Source organism: Miniopterus schreibersii (assembly GCF_964146895.1).
Source record: "Miniopterus schreibersii genome assembly, chromosome: 9".
Classification (NCBI taxonomy): domain Eukaryota; kingdom Metazoa; phylum Chordata; class Mammalia; order Chiroptera; family Miniopteridae; genus Miniopterus; species Miniopterus schreibersii.
The window spans coordinates 22655816-22668052 of record NC_138118.1 but is presented as its reverse complement, the minus strand read 5'-3'; the positions used below and the strand labels follow the sequence as shown (position 1 = coordinate 22668052).

The 12237-nt window shown below is 36.1% G+C and overlaps 1 protein-coding gene across 2 annotated transcripts in view; it reads left to right on the top strand.

Annotated features, from left to right (window-relative positions):
- CPED1 (cadherin like and PC-esterase domain containing 1) overlaps positions 1-12237 on the top strand; it is a 268666-nt gene that overhangs the window by 117840 nt on the left and 138589 nt on the right. For both annotated transcript variants that reach the window (XM_081147894.1, XM_081147893.1), the window contains exons 13-16: positions 1342-1412; positions 2897-2947; positions 7340-7526; positions 8837-9005. In XM_081147894.1, the coding sequence (XP_081004020.1) occupies positions 1342-1412; positions 2897-2947; positions 7340-7526; positions 8837-9005 (478 nt within the window). The remainder of the gene's footprint in view (positions 1-1341; positions 1413-2896; positions 2948-7339; positions 7527-8836; positions 9006-12237) is intronic.

Genomic DNA, 12237 nt, shown 5'->3' with positions numbered 1-12237 from the left:
TAAAAGTTCTTTGATTAATCTCTCCCTGCCCCAATCCCCACCTCCACCTTCCCTCTGAGATTGCTCAGTCTGTTCCATGCTTCTATGTCTCTGGATCTATTTTGTTTATCAGTTTATTTTGTTTATTATATTCCACGAATGAGTGAGATCATGTGGTACTTGTCTTTCTCCGAACTGGCTTATTTTGCTTAGCATAATACTCTCCAGGTCCATCCTTGCTGTCCCAAAGAGTAAGAGATCCTTCTTTTTTACAGCTGCATAGTATTCCATGGTGTATATGTCCCATAGCTTTTTTATCCACTCATCTACTGATGGGCACTTGGGCTGTTTCCAGATCTTAGCTGTTGTAAACTGCACTGCTATGCATATAGGGGTGCATAAATTCTTTCTGATTGGTGTTTTGGGTTTCTTGTTTCCTCAAAAAATTAAATATTGAACTGCCATTTGACCTAGCAATATTTTTAAGTCCCTGATTCTTCTTAATTTCCTACCTGGTGTTTATATTTTGAAGGAATTGAATATGGCTTATGGCTTATTCATCTCTTCTCTACCACAAAGCCCAGCACATATCTGGGATGATAAATATTTATAAAATGTAATTAGGCACAGCATTTTATTTAATTCTAATAACATCCCTGTGAAGTTGGGCCAGTGTCGTTATCTCTATTTTGTTGGAGTAGAAATAGAGATTCACAACAAAGCACAGGAAAGTCAAGTCACATCCTGTCCAGTATTCTCTACTATTAGGGCCAGCAATTTTTCTGTCTGCAATTTAGATTATTTTGTTCTCAAATTTGAGGATTTAAGGGGTAATCTGGCCAAGCATTTACTTATACAACAGAAAAATGAGGCAAACACACCAAGATATAACTAACCCTTACCATTCACTACTGTTAATCAGAGTTTAAGGATGGAAGCCTTGGCAAGCCTTTCTGCATGGTGCACTTATATTTCTTAGATTATATGTATGTTCTTCTCTGTGCCTCAGAGTTTCCAAGGCTTCTTGCTTCAAGACTGTAACTTTAGCCAAAGAGATTCCAATAAGCATATGTGTTCCTGAATCACTTCTGTTGGACCCCAGCTATCAGAGATTGCTTACTTTTGGACTGAAGAGTGACTTTTTGCCCTGGTTTTCTTCAAATGTGCTTCTGCTGATTAAAGATGATGAGATTTCCACCCACCTCACTTGAGGCAAGATTGCCAGTTTTAAGGAATGAAATCTAGAAAGTGTTTCTTTGTGTTCAGCAAAATAACTGTGCCCACACAGAAAAAAATAGTGTGTTACATGCAATTTCCATGAATTTTGTTCATTGATCGAGTTGTTTGGCATTACATTTGCAGGAATGCCTTCACAGAGGATGAAAACACTGAAAAACCACAAGTGCCATTTGATGCAACTGAACATAAAAAAGGTAAAAGGATAGTCCCACTTAGTTGAACATGAAAATTAGTATTCCATGGGCAAAAAACACATAAAAATTGTTTAGCTTCATTAGCAATCAAAAATGAAAATTATACAAGGAAATGCTCTTTCCCTCATATTTGGAGATACTCTTCTTTTTAAAAGTAATAGAGTTGGGGAGAATATAAAGAAAAAAGCATTTTCATGCTGCTAGTAGATGTTGAATCAGAACCTTTCATAAAAAGCCATTTAACAACATATAAGAAAAGCTTTAAAGTTATTCTTATAGATCAGAAATTTCACTTCTGGATGTTCATTATAAGGAAATCATTTAAAATGTATACAAAAGTTAATTACAAAAATTATTAATAAGGGAAAAAATAGAAATCATCACTATGGCAATCCTAGTGGATGAGATATATAGAATAAGCTATAGTCATCCAATAAAAACCATTCTAATATTGTGGGAGAATATTTATGACACGAAATATAGTTTTGATATATTGTTAAGTGAAACAATGGTCTACAAGCAATGTGAACCTCAAGGAAAATTAATGGTGATTTTGCTTTCATCTTTTATATTTCACCTATAAATTCTAATTTTTTTCTTTCTTTGATTTTATTCTGTTTTCTATTTTTTTTCCTATCTAAAGAATAGCTGAACTTTTTGTTGCAAGAAAAGAAAATATTTGTAATTTTAAAAATTAAAAATAAAAAGTTCCATGTCTATAATTTTTTTTAAACTCAGTTTTCTTACTACAAATCAAGGTTTGATCCAATGCAGTAGTTCTGAATGCGTGTTCCCCAGAACAGCAGCATGAGTATAATTGGGGAAACTTGAGACATTCAGATCTATTGGATCAGAATCTCTGGGTATGAAGCACAGCGTTCTGTGCTTTAACAAGTCCCTCAGCTGGTTCTGAGGCACATCGAAGCTTGACAATCACTGCTTCAGTAGAACGAATCAACAGGAACAGTGAACAACTGATGATGAACTGATATTCTGTCCTACTCTCTCCCACCAATTTTTGCTCTTTAAAATGAATGATTTAAGCATTTAGTGTTTTCATTCACTCATTTGTAGCATAAATATTTATTAAGAGGTGTTTTAGATAGATGTATGATTGAATTCAGAAACTTAGAGCATCAGTTGAACCAACTAGGACAGAATTTCTGAAATTCTAATAATTTGGGAAATTATAGCCATAGGATTATAGAACTAGAAGGAATCATGAATGATCACCTTGAGGCAATAGATGGCATATAGACAATTCATATTGCTCCCTTAATATTTTCCTATTTGAAATAATCATTCTTTTGAGAATTGAACCAAAATTCTTTTGTTTTACCATAACTTTCACTTTAACTTAGAAGTACTTTTGGATGTAATGAAGTTAAATAATAAAATGGGTTTTATTAAATTATTCTGTGCTTGAGATTACTGAATATGTATTTTCAAATTTTGATTAACAGTTTTAAATTTATATTTTTTAGTTGTGCTTCCACAAATTATGAACTCAACCAAAGAAGTGCATTGCCGTAACGGTGAGTTGCAGTGAGAGTGTTTCAGCAGCATTACTAACAGGCACAGCCCTGCTTTGACTAAGTCATCATTTGATTTTATTTGTGTATCTTTAGGCTACTAATTTAAGTAAATTTTCAGAAGTTATGAGATTTCTGAATGAGTCAACATCTATCACTTTTGCATAAAATTATTTTTTAATTTACTACTTTTGTACCTGAAATGTCATGCTGTATGTTTATTTGTTTTAGGTCAGTGACTTCCAAACCCATTTTGAGGGGTCCTAAGTGTGCTAAGGCTGTACTGTAGAGGCTGCTCAAGTGGACAAGCTTAGCTCCTCTGCTTTATACATTGATTTTTAGGACTCTCATCACCCCACAGTGATTTCTTTACTGTCAGATTGTTAATATAATAGATAATACTTGAGTTGAATCTTCTTTATAACAATTGAAAGCTTTTAAGCTAATTTTCAATATATTTCCTTAAAGTTCATGAGTTTTTTGCCTAAGTATAATCAAGAAAAATATATATTACATTTCAAGTGTTATATGGATTTTAAAATTTAAAAATAATTTTCTTCACTGTCTGCTCAGCATTATTTCAGCGGTCTTGCAAATAAATGATTCTAGAAAATCTAACTGCCTTTTCTGAGATTATAGGGCTGTTAAATTACTGGATCACGAAGCTGGCTCTTCAGATTCTTTGTCCAAAGTTCATGAGTTATCTTAATATCCTATAATAATATGATGGGGAAAAATAAGAGTTCTACTTAGCAAAAAAAAAATTTTAGACAATGTTTTTTGACCTTTTATATTATATATATAATTGATGCTAAACATTAGAAAATTTAGCCTTTCACAAATAAAAAAAAATCTATTCTGGTAAAACATTAAAGCTGAAAAAAATTGTGCACTAAAGACTAATTTATTATAAATCAGTCTTCTAATTTAATAAAATCTCATTTGTATCTTTAAAAATGTAATTTAATTCATTCATTATGTTTTAACACTATCATTAAAATTAGGGTAGACTGAAAGGTTATATAGAATAATATGGTTTAATACAATCAACAAGTATAAATACATCCAATGAAAGAAAAATAACACTTTAAATAAGGTATTGCTAATCAGGAAAATATAACAGATATTACTTATGCTGTTCTCTCCCTGCACTGACTATTCAATATCCTACTCCTAGAAAAATACATGCTACTCAACTCAGTTCTCTCAGGAGACTGGTGCCAGCTGTGCAGCAGGCACGTACGAGCGGATCAGAATGAGCACTTGTTGAGAGTCTGCCGTACGTTAGGCTCTGGATTGGTGAGGCATCAGGAAAGCCACTTCACCTCTTTGGTCTTCTACTTTCCCATTTATAAGATGAAGTGACCAGATGAGATTATCTCTTATTCTTTTCAGTTCCCAGGTAACATGATATAGATGATATGAACATGTTAGATAAATTCTTCAAACTTGTTCATGTTTTTATGTTTGTAAAAACAAGTCTGACCTGTGTCTTCACAATTAATCTTCCTACTTTTATAGTATATGATTTTAAAGATAACTTAATAATGCCTCAGAACAGGTGGGATTATATTTCAGAGTCTAGGCTGTTCTCCTTTTAATATGAGTTATGATTATCCCTCAAGAGGGCAATAAAATTATGTGCTTAAAAGAAACACATTAAAAGCAACCAAATGTTCAAATAGCTTTCCCATGTATACTTGCCAACTAGGTTAAGCAGCCAGCTACCATCATACCCCATACTGGGTTCTCCATAAAGCTCAGGTAAGCTGGCCAGAGATAAGTTGGGGCTGGGTTGGGAATGATGCCCAGGAAACACCAGGTGTTTGTAGGCAGCGACACATCTTCAGTTGAATGTGACGTCACGAGTAAGTGAGCTTTCAAGCAGGGGTTTAGGATGCAGCACTTAAGCCAGAGGTGGAGTTTCTGATGAAACCCAAAACAAGCACTTGCTAAAATCTCACTTAAAAGTAAGATTACATATTTTATCTCATGTAGGGTTGAGTTTCAGTGTTGCAATGGGAGAGCCCCATTGGACACTTTCACTATTAAGTGAAAGTGTAAACTACAGAGAAATTAACTCTCCATGAATTAATTGAATAAAAATATCTATTAAATTGATGTACATCTTCTATGATTACTGTTTTGAAAAACACTTTCCACTTTGTTATTTATTTAACTGATTCTGAGCATAGAAGTATAGTGCAAATATTTAAATACGCTTTTTGCCCAGGAAAGGGTCCTCTGGAAAGCACCTTTCGTATCACTAAACTTCAGCTTGTTTGAAGTGTTATGTTGGTTTCACAGTCTCTGCTCCAGTTAGCTCTCATGGTCAACAATAGCTTGTTTTTACTGTGCTTACCTCAGTGTCTCAAACATAGACTACGCCTAAAAAAAAAAAATCTTTGAGAAAAAAATGCATTATTAACAAGTGGTTGAATTAGAATACACAGGTATGGTCATTTTCAAGATGAAATCTAATAACATAATCTCACCCTCATTCTTTTATTTTTTAACTTATTATAAAAGATTTAGGAGCTGGTATTATCAAAATTATAGGTGCAATCTACCTACATCTATCAGCCAGATAAAAATGTTAGGTAACAAGTAAAATTAATCAGGCAGATAGTTTACTCAATTCACTGACTTATTCAACCAAATTGACTACTTGTTTATTTTTTTCATCGAGTTTTTCCTAAAATGAAATTGCAATATGTCAGTTGCATTATTGTTGTTCCTAATTTATACCTGAGTAGTTTGGTGGGTTTTTTTTTCTGCTGGTGGAGAAAACCATAGAGTGTGGGTCAGAAATTTACAGATTTTTTCATTTTCATTGTTTTAGTGAAAGAAGGGAGTTATACTGTGACCTAGTTCTCAGAACTAGAATAAAATATTCATAAGGTTAGTGGTACCCATTATCGTGGATTTGGTGGTGCTTCTCCATGTCTGTCAAAGAAATAAAAATGTTGGTATTGTTGAAGCACAAAGTCCAAGACATAATGGGAGATGCAGCAACTAGAGAGAAAGACAAGGAAGAGGTTGTGAAATGCCTTGCCTGCTTCAGTATGGGCTTGAACTGAATTCTGGAGGTGATGGGGAAACATTAAAACATTGACGATAAATCATCAGGTGCAATTTTAGGGAATTCATTGTGATCGCCATATAAAAATAGAGGAAAAGGCAACCGTCAATAAGATAATCATTTTTTTAAAGTTCAGCTGTACAACTTCCTGCAGTGAATTGTTATCTTTTTCATTGCTAAGTTGTTAAACATCACTGAACATTTTATTTTAAAGGCAGTGCAAAGACACTTTTGTCTTACCAATTTCTATAGAATTTCTTATGTTTTTCTTTACTGAAACCTTGTTGTTGGTTGAAAAGTATTTATGGAACTAAATACTTGTTAGTGTTTGTAAAACATTTGCTAAGCTTCTTTTGAGTAATTTGGTTATTCCAAATATGAACACAATATAATTTAGCAGCTGCTGGTATATTTCCTTACCAAGATACTTTTGTAAAAGTTGGTCTACCAAATAGAAACATTATTAAAAATGGCTTAGAATGCCCTGGCCGATGTTGCTCAATGGTTAGAGTGTTGGTGCACACACCTAAGGGTCACAGGTTCGATTCCCAGTCAAGGGCACGTACCTGGATTTTGGTTTCCCTCCCTGCCCCCTGGACAGAGCTCATGCAGGAAGCAATCAGTCAATGTGTCTCCTTCACAACGATGTTCCTCTCTCTCTTCCCCTCCCTCCCTGTCTCGTTCCCTTCTACTCTCTCTGAAAACTAATGGAAAAAATATCCTTGGGTAAGGATTAACAACAACAAAATGGTTTAGAATCAATGGTATGAAGTAATCTGCTAAATTCTCTAATAAGATTAAGCAGAATATAGCATCTCCTTCTTACACATCAGTGTACTTTCTTAGGTTGAAGTGGCTGGGGTAGGGAGTGGGTGTCAGGGTACCCTGTGATGTTTTTGTATCTGAGTGTTTTAGTATAAGATTGGAGTTCACATTCTTTGCTCCACCCTGCTGCCTATAAGCTACTTTATCAGTCCAATGGCAGTTTAATGACACTTCCCGTTAAGAAATTTTCCTCAGTCCCTGCTGGTTCTCTTCTGTCACCACCCCACAGAGTTATCACCCCCACTTACACTATTGCTTAATATTTGCAATTTGCAGTAAATGCCATGAACATGTTATCAGTCCACAGGAGAGATATTTTCCCACCTCCTGTGCCTTTCAAGTTTTAAGGGCTGGGCAAAAAATATGATCTCCATAACACCAAGTAAAGTCAATAACTGTTATATGAGGCAAATTCTACAAAATTTGACAAGTAGAAGTCACAAATCAACTCTGACTGGTTGTCTTTTTCTTTTTAAAAAAAATAACAGATGAATACATACAATGTCATATCAAGCAGATCTTCACACATCCACATTTGGAACTAAGTCCTGAATTTAACCCGAAGATCAAAGATTATTACTCTGAAGTCCCATTTGATGTGGTAACAGTGACAATTGGAGCGGAGACTTCAAACTGTCAGTGCAAGATGTACCTGCAGGAACGGGCAGGGCCAAGGTATGGAATGCTGCTGAGCTGAGTGAAGATGTCACAGTGGGAAGCAGACATTTGAAGCAACCTGTGCAGGTGTTTCAGAAGAATTGAGGCAGGAGATCGGTTGGAGAGATTGCCAGAGTGTGAAGTCTTTCCACTTTTCAGGTGTCATGTGGTTAAAAAGAACACATCAGCACTCTACTGATCTATTAGCAATCTTTGTATAGAGTCTTGGTAACAATGTTGTAACAGGAGTGGATCTTGTGATATGAAATATTAAAGAGGACTGGCTCAGTAAGGGAGAGGTTAGTTTGTTGTTAACATGCTATTTATTATTTATTTATTTACTTAATTAATCCTCACCTGAGGATATTTTTTCCATCATTTTTTTCAGAGAGAGTGGAAGGGAGAGAGAGAGAAGGGAAAAAAGAGAGAGGGAGGGAGAGAGACACATCAATGTGAAAGAGGGACATCAATTGGTTGCCTCACACATGTGCCCAACCTGGGGCTGGGGACTGAGCCTGCAACCAAGGCACATGCCCTTGGCTGGAATAGAACCTGGACCATTCATTCTGCAGTGTCACGCTCTAACCACTAAGCAAAACCAGCCATGGAATTGTCATGTTTTAGATTGCTAAAAAGTTAGCCCTTCTAAACAGTAGCCTCCTTTTACCCAACCCAACTCCTCAAGTTTTTGAATATTCAGAGACTGATTACTTAATAAACATGTTGATTACAATTTGTGGACATAGTCACCTTAATTTTCCTAATGTCATAGGGATTTTGTTCTTCTGACCCTTTCGAGAGTCACCAACTATTTTGTTTGTAATTTTAAACAGAAGATAAAACCTTTTTATATCTGTGTCCATAGAAAGGAAGATACTCACATTCCCATGCTGTAGGGAGAAAAATGCTCTTGCATCCCTGGGAACCAAGAAAATGTAGAAAGAAAAGAGGAACCAAGTCAGACAAAGCTGGGTCCCAAACCTTACTCTACCATGTGACTTAGTCAGTGTGTTTCCCAGTTCTATGTTATGTTCTCTATATTTAAAATGAGGACAATCATGGTTTTTGTATAGAGTTGTTTTGAGTATTAAACGAGATAATGTATGACCCTGATAGATGATTAATAAATATTAGTACCCTTTCCTATAGTTTATAGGAGACATGACTTGCTTTGCAAGATAATGCTTAGCATATTAAAGTACTGTGAAACAGAAGTAAAAATATTCATTTCACATATTAGATTTCTTTTAAAATTGTACAGACAAATTACACGCATTTAATATTGATGTATGAATTTGTTTGGGCTGAACAGATGTTTATCTCTCCAGCTTTGCCAACTACCCCCTGGGTTTAGGAGCAAACAAAATCTCAATGCTTGTCGTGGATGAATCTCAGGCCCAGGGTGAGACACTCATCACATACAAACTCACCATCTATCGAGAAGACCGTCCAAGTCTGCCCTTGTTTGAAGACTTTACTGCATGCGGTTTTGTGCAGGTAACTGAGTTTTACATTTGCACTTGGATTGAATTGGAAGTGATGTTAATTCAGGTGAAAAATGCCAAATGAAATTGTTAGGAAAAAAGTATGCTTTTAAATCCAAACAGCGGTCTCATTTCAAAAAAGCAAGAGTCTCAGCCAGGTATCTAAGATACACTGTTATGAGTGGTTTTCTTTTCAGTGAGATGGCTCTGTCCTGCACTTACTGTATTCAGTGGATTTATTGTGGCTAATATAAAAAATGTCTGAGTACTCACACTTAGTTATGAAATTGGTTTTATATTTCCCTTTTAAATTGTGCTGTGTTTCTTGGATTTGTCCCTGGATCTACTTTTGAAATATTAAACTACTTTAGGTAAAATTTTTTAAAGAATGAGAGGAAAATTTATGGAACTATTTTATGGAAAGGATACGTAATGAATGAAATTAAATTTGTTTGGGTAGATATAGTTCTTTTTTTCCTCCCCCTTTTATTTTATTTTATTTTATTTTATTTATTTATTTATTTATTTATTTATTTATTTATTTATTTAATATTCACCTTTATTGTTGAAAGTATTACAGATATACCCCCTTTTTTCCCCATTGATCCTCTCCACCCCCCTCCCTACCAGGCCTTCACCACACTATTGTCTGTGTCTATAGGTTATGCATGTATGCATATAAGTTCTTTGATTAATCTCTCCCCACTGAGATTCTTCAGTCTGTTCCATGCTTCTATGTCTCTGGATCTACTTTGTTCCTCAGTCTATTTTGTTTATTAGATTCCACATATGAGTGAGATCATGTAAAACTGAATCAGGAAAAATTAGAAAACCTGAATAGGCTAATAACAACTAATGAAATTGAAGCAGTAATCAAAAAAACTACCAGCAAACAAAGCCCTGGTCCAGATGGCTTCACAGGGGAGCTTTCTAATTCTTTAAGTGGTGTAGGGTTAGATAGTTTACTAAAAATTTTTCTTGCTTTTTGAGGTAGACTGTAGTGCTATGAACTTCCCTCTTAGGACTACTTTCCCTATGTTCCATACATTTTTGGGTTGTTGTGTGTTCATTTTCTTTGTTTCCAGGAAGTTTTTAATTCCTTTCTTGACCTTATTGGTAATACATTCATTGTTTAATGACATGATATTTAACCTCCATGTGTTTGAATGTTTCTGAGAGTTTTTAGTGTAGTTGATTTCTAATTCATGCCATTGTGATCCAAGATGCTTGATGTGATTTCAATCTCCTTGACCTTGCAGAGACTTTTTTGGGTCTTAACATGTTATCTGTCTTTGAGAATGATCCATGTGCACTTGAGAGGAATGTATATTCTGCAGCTGTGGGGTGAAATGTTCTGTAAATATTGGTTAAATCCATTTGATCTAGTGTGCCACTTAGAGTCACTGTTTCTGTGTTGACTTTTTGTCTGGAAGATCTATCCAGTGAAGTCAGTGGGGTGTTCAAGTCCCTGACTATGACTGTATTGCTGTTAATTTCTCCCTTAAAGTCCTTAAGGTTATTATTGATAGGTCCTTATTTATTGCCATTTTAATTCTTTATGCCTATGTTTCTCTTTCTATTTCTTCTTATTATTACAACAGTTGATTTAACATTTTCTGCAATACTAGTTTGGTGGTAATTAACTCCTTTAGCCTTTTTTTTTTTTTTTTTTTTTTGGTCTGGAAAGCTATTTATTTCATCATCTGTTTTGAATGGTAGCCTTGCTGGATAGAGTAGCCTTGGATTCAGATCCTTGTTTTGCATTACCTTGAATACTTCATACCATTCCCTTCTGGCCTGTAGAATTTCTGATGAGAAATCAGCTGACAGCCTTATGGGAGCTCCTTTGTAGGTAACAGATTGCTTTTCTCTTGCTGCCTTTAATATACTCTCTTTGTTTTGAAGTTTTGGCATTTTAATTATGATGTGTCTGGGTGTGGGCCTCTGTGTTCTTCTTGCTTGAGACTCTCTGTGCCTCCTGAACTTGTGTGACTTTTTCCTTCACCAGGCTAGGGAAATTTTCTGTCATTATTTCTTTTTACAGGTTCTCTAAACCTTGCTTATTCTCTTCCCCTTCTTGCATTCCTATAATGTGAGTATTGTTACATTTCATATTGTCCCACAGCTCCCTTAAACTGTCCTCCTATTTTTTCATTGTTTTTTTCTTTTTGATTCTGATTGGTTTTTTTCTACCCTGACTTCTAATTTGCTAATCCTATCCTCAGCGTCCTCCAATCTGCTGTTTATTCTTTCCAATGTATTCTCTATTTCTCCTATGTCATTCTTCATTTCTGACTGGTCATTTTTCATAGTTTTCATATCTTTTTTGTGCTGGCCAATGTCAGGCACTGTTTGTGACTGGCCATGAGTACCCTGTTTGGAGCTATCAACAACCCATGGCTTGTGGTTACCTCTGCTGGGCTGGCTTATTGTTCCCTCTTCTGGGGCTAGGTGCATTTGGACAGGACCAAGATGCACACCAAAGTCTGCTTTCCCAAGGTCCAGGTCCAGAAGAAGATCAGGCAAAGACTCAAAGCTCCTAGAGGTCCACCTCTGCCTGCAGGCTGATTGATTTTAGTCTCCTAATAAGCCTCAGGCTGTAAACCACAGCAAGGCATAAACTCCACAAAGTGAGGTGAGAGGTTTTTCAGTGGGTGGGGCAATTGCTTCCCCCCCAGGCAAAAGCTGCCTGGCTGGCAAAGGTCTGCCTGAGAAAAATGTCCTCTGCAGTATGTGGAAATGACTCAGCACAGGAATCCAGATGGCCTCCCTTTGAGCTCCATCTCCAGAGCCCAAAATCCCAAATTCTTCTCATACTACTCTAGTCCACTCTGCCTTCCTTCTGCTGGAGCCCAATGTGAGTGACTGAACACAAATCTTTGTGTATTGGCTCATTAAGAGGGTGCCTGCATTTCCAGCCATCTCTCCCTGGCAGACAGAAACCCTGGTGCTTTTCACAGCCAGATGTTATGTGGGCACCGTTCTCAGTTCTGGTGCTCTGGGCTGGGGAGCCCAGCCTGGAGTTTAGGCCCCAAAGTTCTCAGTGGGAGCCTCCCACAGCTGATATATGCAAGAGGTGTGAATGACAATGGAGATTGACAGACCACTAGGTGACCCCTTGGTCTGTTGGAGCCATCTGATATTTTTCTATCATTTGCAGCTCCCCATGATCTAGGGGAAAAAAGATCAACAAAAATTGTCAGAAGCTGATATGGAAAGGCACTTACTTCACAAGAAAAGATGGC